Source organism: Perissodus microlepis, chromosome 4 (genome assembly GCF_051167445.1).
Source record: "Perissodus microlepis isolate ML-2025 ecotype Zambia chromosome 4, ASM5116744v1, whole genome shotgun sequence".
Classification (NCBI taxonomy): domain Eukaryota; kingdom Metazoa; phylum Chordata; class Actinopteri; order Cichliformes; family Cichlidae; genus Perissodus; species Perissodus microlepis.
This window is the reverse complement of record NC_140464.1, coordinates 32,454,222-32,466,362: the sequence shown is the minus strand read 5'-3', so window position 1 is coordinate 32,466,362 and position 12,141 is coordinate 32,454,222. Positions and strand designations below refer to the sequence as shown.

At 41.2% G+C, this 12,141-nt stretch overlaps 1 protein-coding gene, 1 long non-coding RNA gene and 1 pseudogene across 2 annotated transcripts; all 3 read left to right on the top strand.

The window, feature by feature from the left end:
- The first annotated feature begins 1,011 nt into the window (after positions 1–1,011).
- LOC146389318 (uncharacterized) lies at positions 1,012–3,071 on the top strand. The gene is made up of 2 exons (XR_014800146.1): positions 1,012–1,140; positions 2,644–3,071. It is a non-coding gene; the product is annotated as an uncharacterized LOC146389318 (long non-coding RNA).
- Positions 3,072–3,417: 346 nt separating this feature from the next.
- Positions 3,418–4,955, top strand: LOC146389317 (uncharacterized; annotated as a pseudogene).
- Positions 4,956–7,390: 2,435 nt separating this feature from the next.
- Positions 7,391–8,020, top strand: LOC146389316 (uncharacterized). The gene has a single exon (XM_084924736.1). It carries the CDS (start codon positions 7,391–7,393, stop codon positions 8,018–8,020), a length of 630 nt encoding a protein of 209 aa, XP_084780862.1.
- Positions 8,021–12,141: the final 4,121 nt, after the last annotated feature.

Here is a 12,141-nt window from a genome sequence, read left to right as displayed (position 1 = left end):
AACTTAAATCATCCTAATAATATCAAAAAAGTACAAAATTAAATAAATAACTAAATAAAGTTGATTCACGTGTGGGCCATTGAGTCACAGGTTGTCTTGTAGTTGAGTCATTCCATGAAAATGGCACAATTTGAGTCCCTCTCACCTCTTATGGTGTATTTCATCTATTGGGTCACCAAACTTTCTATTTAAACAGCTTTACATATATATTGAAATGTACCCTTCAATACAGTGTAAAAAAACTGAACTAATTTTTATCTTTTTATGGGAAATAATACAGTTTTTTCATTTGACGCCACTTATTTTGTCATGTCCCTCATGGCCTTGATGAAAGTTTACTTTGAAAATACCAAATAACACTTTTTAAAAAAGTCAATAAATTTTGGTATCAACCTAAACATCTATTTGTGCTCTTTTGCTGATAATATTTCTTTTTTTCCAATTTAATTGTTAATTATTCAATAAAATCACAATTATTCCTGTACCTGACTAACCCTTCAACCCCGTTACATGAATGATCCCACCCCCATAAATACAATGGTGTGATCCAGAATTCGTATACATCAGGAAGTGACATCACTGAAGTCTTTTGGACAACAGGACCACAGAGACAGGCAAGTTGCTCCATTCTTTTCCTTTATTTTAGTCATTTATCTTGTGATATTGTGGTCGTCAACCTCAATGACTCAACACCGTAACATGAAAAAAAGATAGAAAACTATTACTTATGAAAACTTTTTGTTAGTTCATGAATATATGGTGATTTTGAATTTCATGCATGCCATGTGTTCTCTGTCTGGTAGTCACTATATTGAGCAGCGGCCAGTTTGTGCAAAAATCTCAACCCTGTTATGTTTTTGATTGTAACGGGGTTGTGAGATTGTGATGGGGTTGAGAGTTTAATACTTTGGTTGTTAAGTTATCCAATTATTTAAATCAATTATTATTATATTCAATCACCGTTCTTATACTGCATGCATGCTGAATGTGATTTATGTTCCATGTTAAGGATGCGAGTAAGATGGCACCAACAACAGCAGCAGAAAGGCAAAGGAAGTATCGGGAACGCCTTAAAGCTGATCCTGAAAGAAGGGAGAGAAACCTGCAGAGTGAGCGTGAGAGATGGAGGCAACTGTCAAGGTGACAGTCAAGAAATCTGTGGAGGGCACACAAGAGGACCTCATTGAGCTCTTCCAGAGCTTTGTAAAGAAATTTCAAATGCATCACTTTAATATCAAGCAGCAGTATGCCTTCTGCCGTGAGCTGAAGAACAACATGTCAGGGGAGGAGGCTTTGATACATGTTGACTTCTCAGAAAACTACAGCTGTAAATAAAGTTGTCAAGTTCAGGTGGTCCACTTTGGGGCTTCACATCAGCAGGCCACCCTTCATACTGGTGTGTTGTATGTTGGTGGACTCTCAGGCTGTGTCCCAATTCAGGGTCTGCACGCTTGAAGTACACATTTTAAGTGCGATTACGTCACCGCCACGCGACGACGGCTGTCCCAATTCGAAGTGTACTTCAAATGCATACTCCAAATGTGCCGTCGATTTTCCCAAATATCAAGCGTGGTCCGGTGCACGCTTCGTGGTCCCATATATGGCGACCGTGGCTCAGGGGGTTGGGAAGCGCATCTGTAACCGGAAGATTGCCGGTTCGATCCCCGGGCTCTCTGTCCTGGTCGTTGTGTCCTTGGGCAAGACACTTTACCCTACTGCCTACTGGTGTTGGCCAGAGGGGCCGATGGCGCGATACGGCAGCCTGTCCCAGTCTGTCAGTCTGTCCCAGGGCAGCTGTGGCTACAACTGTAGCTGCTTCCACCAGTGTGTGAATGAATAGTGGCATTGTAAAGCGCTTTAGGTGCACTATATAAATCCAATCCATTATTATTATTATATCCCACAATTCATGCGCGGCGGTGGGTGTGGATAATTTTGCTGCAAAATACGGCAGAAGGGAGCGGCCAAAGAGTGAACTCTCAAAAGTAAGTACTGAATGTTATGTCACTTATTTATGTGCGAATGTTTAATAATGTAGAACATTAAAACATTACTGTTGGCCACATGTCGGCAAAGTTATGTGACATTAGTGATTTTTGCACTCTCAGCGTTAACTTGGTTTTAAAGCCTCTACTTATATATATAGTCGACCTTAACCTTACAGAGAATGTGATGATTTTGTGGATAATTAAAGTCAGTCATATATCCACAAACACAACAAGCTGAAAGTCAGTGATGCTGCTCGGTTTGCAGTCCTGAATATCACGGCACAAGCAGGATTCACTGCACTGTTAATGTTAGCTATGTTATATTGCTGCCTCTGTTCGGTGGTGTCGAGCCAAACGGACTTTAACGTGTGTTTGAACGAGCTGACGGTTCACTCGTTAAGCTGAAAGAAAGATGCTTTAATCACAGCAGTCACACATGTGTCCACTGTACCATCTGGGAACTCTTCTTGTTCAGCACTCGTAATAACACAAACACTAAATCCTCCTTCTCTGGTGCTGTTGTGTAGCAGTGTGTACACCTGAGACTGTCACCTGTCTGTCTGTCCTGCACTCTCTCTCTGTTTCTTTCTCTCTGATTGTGGAATAAAAGTATGAACATGTGTTTATAAGTTACACTTGTGTTTGAATCCTGCAGCTTATCACACATTTGATGTCCATGTGTGACGACTGCAAGTGTCCAGAGTGAGGACAGACTGAGGGACCCACTGCTGCACATCATCTGTGAGGCTTTGCACCCCTGATGATCCACCAGGACAAACTCAGCAGTGTGTGAGGGAGAGGAGGAGGAAGAGCCAGCAGCAGCTGACAGATGGAGAGAATAGACAGACTGTTCCCTGTTTGTGAAGGACTGCTAGGAAAGTTTAACATAACTGTCTGTCCTGAATCAGTCTTATTAGGTAATGTTCAAATAATGTGATCATCCAGTGTTTTCAGTGTGGGAGAAAGTACTCAGGGCCTTCAAGTTACACACTATGAAAGGCAGCAACAAGTTTAATGTTCAGAAACCTAAAGTATGTATCAGCAGCAGAATGGAGCTAAAAATAAATGTTTGTTTCAGTTCTATGAAGCTTTGAGTATTTTGGATCAGTAGCACTGCTGTGTTTGTTGCTATATGTATATATACACATATAGTCATCATATTGCTGTATTGTACAGCAATATGATGACTATATGTGTATATATGTATGTATGTGTGTGTGTGTGTGTGTGTGTATGTATGTATGTATGTATGTATGTATGTATGTGTGTGTGTATATATATATATATATATATATATATATATATATATATATATATATATATATATATATATATATATATATATATATATATATATATATATATATATATATATATATTACAGTCCTGTGGTCTCAGCCTCAGATACTCAACTACTCAAAGTGATGTCATGACAAAAATTTATGACCCATTTCACACGCCTCTCACTTCCGCACTTCTCGTACTTATAGTACTACGCACCGTACGTAGTACGCGTACTTCAAGCGTGCGGACCCTGAATTGGGACACAGCCAGAGCCTGTGTGCTTTAGCACCATCTCCCCCAGTAGACATAAAGGCCCTCCAGCAATATGGCAGCAGCTAAATCCTGTGCTAGATTACCTTCAAGGCCAACATCCACAAGTGTCTGTGCTGCACTTTTTAAGCCTGTACGCGATACAAACAACGAGGAAACTTCTACCTTTTCACTACAGAACTGGACAGAAGAGGATTCAAGGCTGGTTCTTGGAATTTTTCGAGGCCAGTCATGGAAAAGGAGCACCAGATGGTGTCGGGGGACCCTTAAAAAGAGCAGCTGACATGATGGTAGCAAAGGGGCATGACATCCCAGATGCAGAAGAGTTATTCAGGGCCTTTTCTGAAACAAACACAAGTGTGAAACTGTTCTTTGTGAAAAGTGAAGATGTTGAGGAAGCTATGGAGAAAATGCCGAAGCAGATACCAGCTGTTCCTGGAACCATGAGAATTCACCAGGTCATTACTGTAGCTCCAGGAGAACCGATGGTTCGTGATGTAAGCTGCATGTGCACAACACGGAAGCAGTTTAACTGCAAGTGCTTCAACACCCAGTGTTTCACCTTTGGCCAGAAGATAGAAACGGCTGTATCACAGACAGAATCCAGAAAAAGAAATCCAGTGGGAAAGTCCAGAGCTGGTTGGTAAATGGTGTATTCTCAGATATGACGATCATTTGTATCCAGGCATCATTCTAAACATACAAACAACACAAGTCCAGGTCAAATGCATGCATCGTGTTGGCTCAAACCGATTCTTCTGGCTGCATCAGGATGATATCCTCTAGTACCTGTTTGATGATGTCCTTGAACTCATTCCACCCCCACAGGCTGTGACAAGGCGCCATGTGGAAGTCTTGAAAGAGGTGTGGAACCGACTCACAAGATGAATTCATGACACAACCGGCACATTCATGCATATATACAGACACACACACTGATGCAGGCACACAGATGCAAAAACACTCTGACACAGACACAGGCACTGATACAGACAGACACACTGAAATCGTTAACTGATTATTATTGTTATTACTTCAACCAGTTCATCAAGTTTAATTGTATGTTATCGGAGCAAGGATGAGGTGACTTTTAGCACCTCATCAGCACTTATGCCTAGACGTGCACACACACACACGCACACACACACACACACACACACACACACACACACATTATGTTACATTTGAGCAATTCACTTTACAATGTTTGTTAGTTGTTAATGTGCTGTTGTGGTTGTTTTTACTTGAGATTAATAAAACCTAATTCTACTGCAGTTTGTATGTGGTGTCCTTCCTATGGTTACAAAGTGAGATATAATGCTAATGGAAAACCCTGTACATTGAATTTAGGAGTAAACAACTGTTTATATGTAAAGCTGTATTTGTCTCTTCAACCCTGTTATGCTAGTCTCAACCCCGTCACACCTACATTTTCATATATAATTTTCTTAAAATGTTGAAAAAATAATTTAATGTTTGGGGATTTCAGTCTAAAATATTGAGCGCTATCATATGATCATTGATTTTGATTACAATTCTTAGTTAAACTAAATTTTTGATGAAAAATGACAAGATTGCTTTCACTCATTAGTTACATTTCAGGATTTAAGAGAGTAAAAATTTGTGATTTTATGTAATTTTTCTATGTAAAATTATTGAATTAGTATGGGGGACATCTAATTAATGTAAACATATTGATGTCTTTAGAAATACATTTTATGATAATATTCAGAGAGCCTGCAAAGTGTCCATAACGGGGTTGAAGAATTACAGTCACTACATCTTGAAAATATGATCAATAATAAAAGAAAACTAATGCCTGAGATGGGAAAATGCATTTTTCTGATAGTTAAATATATCCTTAATGATGTGGGATATACATATAAATAATACATTTTGGTAAAAAATGTGAAAACATCCAAGTCCAATTTTAACCATTCTCGTGGAATGACTGAGTTAGTGATGGTGAGATGAAGCCTCGTGATGAACTGAAGCTTCCATCCAACTGCTCGACTCATGGTTCGAAGGACTGTGATGATTCATTTGCTCTACTGCGCCATCAAGTGGACGATTCAAGTGAAACAGGCTCTGTGATTATAATGATGTGATGTGTAAACCTCTAAACTGAATAAATAAATTGTTTTCGTGGTTATTTATCCCGAATATTGTCTCAGTATGTTTGATACAAAAGAGAAAGTGGAAACTATCAGGACAGAGTTTTGGTATGATTGTGTTACTGTTAGGGCTGTGTGTCGTCACTGATTTCTAGAATCAATTTGATCCACGATTCGATTCAATTCGGGGAAATTTTGCCTCAGACAGTCAGAAATATTATAATTAGATCACGCATCAGTACATTTCTATATTTTTATATCTATAAAAAGAAAGCTGACACTTTCCAGACTTTATCAGAGGTGTAAGCATCACAGCAGATGCCTTTGTGTCAAAGTAGCTGAGGATAAAACACAGAAAAACATGAAGGTGATTTTCCTGGCCTGGGATTTTATAAAAATATTCTGCAGTAGATCAAAAACAAAAGAAAACCATTAATCAACAGATGAACATTACCTGATGCTGCTGAAGTGAAGCAGAGCAAAGTTACAGAGGTTTTTATTAGAGACACAGCGTTTTGCAATTTTGCATAATTTTAAAAAGTTCAAATTTGTTCAGTATTGAACAGCAGAAATGAGGCTTTCTTTTCAGAAGTAAGTAAAAGGACAAAAACAGCGGCCGACAGCGCTGTAAACAACGGTAGACTTGTGCGTAACAAGCAAGCGAATAATGAAGAAAACAGATTTTTAGACGGGAAACTGTTCTTGAAGTACAGAGAGAGAGAGAGAGAGAAAGAGAGAAAGAGAGAGATGTGCATGAAGTGTGATTTTATCCTGGTGGAAGCAAAACAGCAAAAGTCAGAGAAAATTCATGACGATGTTTTTGTGAAGCGTAGTTTGGATCTTCTTTTGCTGCTGGTTTACTCAGTATTGTTTGAAGAGAGATAAAACTAACAGCTTCAGAATCAGCGCAAAAAGGGCGTGAACACAAAGCGCGGACCCGCCGAAACATCAGCGAGCTGTCGGCTTTCAGCCCGGACCGTGTCCGTGCCGTCGGGTGAGAAAGGCGACATCTCACTCAGTGGCGGTCCTAGCCTGTTTGGTGCCCCGGGCAAACACTCCCTCTGCGCCCCCCCCCACACACACACACACACACACAAAACATATTAATTAAGGATTATACATTAACATAAAACTGTTGTCGGAACCACACTGAATTTCGCCAGAGAAACACACACACACATATGAAGAGAGAGAGAGAGTATCTATTGTATGTAAACGGCTACCAAACAGCCATTCGTCATACAATGAGAACAGGACAAATCAACAACTGACAATGACTAATTAATATTAAAATCTGTAACATAATGTATTATTTGGAGTTTAGTCTGTTACTGTTACTATTTTTACCATTTCTTCTTGGAGCAACTGTAACCCACATAATTTCCTTAGGGATTAATAAAGTACCTGATGGCTTTGAACTTTTCTTGTCCATCTTCCATTGGTTTTAATTTTGCACTCCAGTATGAACACAAATCCCCCAACTCGAGGATCACCACAACATGATCTAACACACCTACACCTTAGTTCACTTTGTCTAAGGTGTATTTCTGGGATTTCACACAACCCAGGATTCAAATCCTGGGTTGTTTGGCTCTCGGCGAGGCAGTCGCACTTTTCTCCTCCTTCCCATTATCTTCCCTGCTTAGCCTCTTGTGTCCTTGTCTTGTCTTGTGTGTATTTCACTTGCCTGGAACACTCTCTCACAGTCTGTTCTCTAAAACCTAAAAGAGAATTATGGATTTGATCAACTGGTCTCTGAATGTTATTGGCACCCTTTTCTCAACGAGAAGTCTGGGCTCGGGAGAGCCCGAGTGTCCTGGAGGGACTTTCCCTGCCGGATACACGATGGACGGGTGGCAGAAATCGAGGATCGTGTGCCTGGCGGGACTGTGGATCGAGGACGCTGAAGATATCTACCTATTCGGAACCATGATAACAGGGTTCTTGCTGGTCGGAGCTGGCTTGGCCCTGGCTTATCGGAGAATTGAGAGAGCGGAACCGGCTGTTCAAACCCCCCCAAGGCTGCCCGCTGGGATTGAAATGATGGGACGAGGTGCGGCTTCTCAGAAAGGGCTCACTGAGTGCAGCATGGTTAAGAGCTTGGATGAGCTTACAGCTGCAGTGAATACTCAGAATAACACCTCTGAGCGTATATTGGATTACATCAGGGAAGAATCCACTCGGAACAACACCTCTGGGCGGAAGCTGGATTACATCGCGGATCAGTTGGCTGCGGTCGTGAGGTCTCAGAATCTGCTCTGTGAGCAAAAGAGTGAAAAGACCACGGAATTGAAAGTTAATAACATCATGGAGAAACTCGCAGCTATCCAACGGGAGATTGAGAGACCAGTGTCGGAGTGTTAAAAACAGCTTGAAATTCTCATGAGTCTTTGCAAAAGAAAAATCACCATCATAATGCGGATACCCCTTCGGCGCCAGCTGTGGGCTCAAGGCTGGAGCCGAACAAAAACTCCCTGATAACGACTGTGTTGAGTCTGTTCCTTCCCATTCCATGCAAGGCCACCTGGGTTGGCTGGTAGACTGTTTACTTAGCCTGATAGGGCGAAGGACACTGTCTCAGCTGAACTCTGGACACGCACACACATACATTTACACTGATAAGCACTCACTCATCCCCCGTCCCCTTCCAATGCCTTCGATGCTTGTTGCCTCCTGGGAACACGAGGCGGGTCTGGGCCCCTGCTGGAGACACGGCGCAGTGGCAGGATGGCTGCTGTGTTGCCTGGGATTACTCCTCATCCCCCACCCAACCCTGTTGCTGGTCACGTGTTCCATAATGTTATACTGTGGACATTTATGTGCTTTCTGTGCAGAGGAGTTTTTTGTTTCCTGTTCTCATGCTGTCCTCTATAGCCCAGCATGAGCAGAGGTCTCTTTTTTTTCTTTTGTACTTTCCCATTGTAGTGTATATTTCAGTGGTTTTTCTGTAATGCAACCATTCTCTGACTTGTATCCCTATGTGATGTCTGTGTTGTGTGTGTAAGGTCGGGGGGTGGGTTCATTCCACTGCAGGGCAACCTGCCACTGTATGTGGCGAATAAAATTTGAACTTGAACTTGAAATCAAGAATACATGATGGGCTTGGATTTACAACAATATGAATGAAATGTGCTCTATTTGGAAGCAGCCGGCCCCCCTCCCCTTTTGACAGGTTGTGTGTGAGACTTTAAATCATCAAACTATAAATTATAAATTGTTATTGATCCCTTTACCTCTAGTCCTAAAGTGTGTATTTATTTTCTTACTCTTCTTATATTTATTGTTTGTTTACTTGCACTGCTGTAACTGGAGCCTCGTCGTCTCGTCTCTCTATATACTGGACTGTATGTAGCGGAGATGACAATAAAGTTTACTTTGACTTCAGCAGCGAGCACGCGCAACGAGGGCTCTCGCGCTCACTTTTTGCATACAGAATTTCGAAGAAACATCGGTGCAAATTATAAGTCTGTATCATGATGTCTGGTGTTTTCGTGTTTGTTGATTTGTTTTTATTTTGTTTTATTTTGCGAGTTGGTTATTAGACGCTGCTCCAGCCACCAGTGAATCCCCCGCCGCCCCGCCCTCTCCTCCCTGCGCCGCAAGCAGCAGGCGCACCTCGCAAACGGAGGGCGCCCTTACTCCCAGCAAATGGGCGATAGAAAACCGATCGGTGCCTGTACCATTCCCAATATGCGCTGGCTGATGTCGGGGCAGCATGAGTACGAGCATTTTTTTTTTTTGGCAATGCCCGTGATGCCGCCCTGGGGAACCTGATCTCACTGATTCTGATCCGTCGGCGGGTCCGTGCTTTGTGTTTACGTCTTTGTGCAGAATCCACGTTCATGCTCTCATTTACTGTTCTAGCTGTTTGGTGGTTGTTGAAATTTAGTGAGGTTTAACGTGAGATTCTGGCATTTCGGGCAAAATAAATTTATAATCGATTCACACCAGCCTATTAATTAATGAAAGACCAAGACAGACTTTTAATTCATTTGAAAGCCTGATGCTTAACATTGTCCACCCCAGCTGTGAAACTCAGAAACCAGTCTTACTTGTTATCATCTATCGTCCACCTGGGCCTTACACAGAGTTTCTGTCTGATTTCTCAGACTTTATATCTAATTTAGTTCTGAGCTCAAATAAAATAATTATTGTGGGTGATTTTAACATCCATGTAGATGCTAAAAATGACAGCCTCAACATGGCATTTAGTCTGTTATTAGACTCAATCGGCTTCTCTCAAAATGTAAAAGAACCCACCCACCACTTTAATCACACTCTAGATCTTGTTTTAACATATGGCATAGAAACTGAACATTTAACAGTGTTTCCTGAAAACCCTCTCCTGTCTGATCATTTCCTGATAACATTTACATTTACAATAATTGATTACACAGCGGTGGAGAGTAGATTTTATCAAAGTAGATGTCTTTCTGAAAGCGCTGTAACTAAGTTTAAGAATATAATCCACCCACTGTTATCATCTTCAATGCCCTGTACCAACACAGAGCAGAGCAGCTATCTGAACGCTACCCCAACAGAGGTCGATTATCTTGTTAATAATTTCACCTCCTCACTACGTACGACTCTGGATACTGTAGCTCCTGTGAAAACTAAGGTCTCTAATCAGAAGTACCTGACTCCGTGGTATAATTCTCAAACACGTACCCTAAAGCACATGACTCGTAATCTGGAGAGGAAATGGCGTGTCACAAATTTAGAGGATCATCATTTAGCCTGGAGAAATAGTTTGCTGCTTTATAAGAAAGCCCTCCGCAAAGCCAGAACATCTTACTATTCATCACTGATTGAAGAAAATAAGAACAACCCCAGGTTTCTCTTCAGCACTGTAGCCAGGCTGACAAAGAGTCAGAGCTCTGTTGAGCCAACCATCCCTTTAACGTTAACTAGTAATGACTTCATGAACTTCTTCACAAATAAAATTTTTATCATTAGAGAAAAAATTACCAGTAATCATCCCACAGATGTAATATTATCTACAGCTACTCTTAGTACCATTGATGTTAAGTTAGACTCTTTTTCTCCAATTGATCTTTCTGAGTTAACTTCAATAATTACTTCCTCCAAACCATCAACGTGTCTTTTAGACCCCATTCCTACAAAACTGCTCAAAGAAGTCCTGCCATTAATTAATGCTTCGATCTTAAATATGATCAACCTATCTCTAATAATCGGCTATGTACCACAGGCCTTCAAGCTGGCTGTAGTTAAACCTTTACTCAAAAAGCATCTCTAGACCCAGCAGTCTTAGCTAATTATAGGCCAATCTCCAACCTTCCTTTCATATCAAAAATCCTTGAAAGAGTAGTTGTCAAACAGCTAACAGATCATCTGCAGAGGAATGGTTTATTTGAAGAGTTTCAGTCAGGTTTCAGAGCTCATCACAGCACAGAAACAGCTTTAGTGAAGGTTACAAATGATCTTCTTATGGCCTCTGACAGTGGACTCATCTCTGTGCTTGTCCTGCTAGACCTCAGTGCAGCGTTCGATACTGTCGACCATAATATCCTATTAGAGCGATTAGAACATGCTGTAGGTATTACAGGTACTGTGCTGCAGTGGTTTGTATCATATCTATCTAATAGACTCCAGTTTGTGCATGTAAATGGAGAGTCCTCTTCACACACTGAGGTTAATTATGGAGTTCCACAGGGTTCAGTGCTAGGACCAATTCTGTTTACATTATACATGCTTCCCTTAGGCAGCATCATTAGAAGACATAGCATACATTTTCACTGCTATGCAGATGACACCCAGCTCTATCTGTCCATGAAGCCAGATAACACACACCAATTAGTTAAACTGCAGGAATGTCTTAAAGACATAAAGACCTGGATGGCCGCTAACTTTCTGCTTCTTAATTCAGATCAAACTGAGGTTATTGTACTCGGCCCTGAAAATCTTAGAAATATGGTATCTAACCAGATTCTTACTCTGGATGGCATTACCTTGGCCTCCAGTAACGCTGTGAGGAACCTTGGAGTCATTTTTGACCAGGACATGTCCTTCAACGCACATATTAAACAAATATGTAAGACTGCTTTCTTCCATTTGTGCAACATCTCTAAAGTTAGAAATATCCTGTCTCAGAGTGATGCTGAAAAACTAGTTCATGCATTTATTACTTCCAGGCTGGACTACTGTAATTCATTATTATCAGGATGTCCAAAAAACTCACTGAAAAGCCTTCAGCTAATCCAAAATGCTGCAGCAAGAGTCCTGACAGGGACTAGAAAGAGAGAGCATATTTCTCCTGTTTTGGCTTCCCTTCATTGGCCTCCTGTTAAATCCAGAATTGAATTCAAAATCCTGCTCCTCACATACAAGGTCTTAAATAATCAGGCCCCATCTTATCTTAATGACCTTGTAGTACCATATCACCCTATTAGAGCACTTCGCTCTCGCTCTGCAGGCCTACTTGTTGTTCCTAGAGTATTTAAAAGTAGAATGGGAGGCAGAGCCTT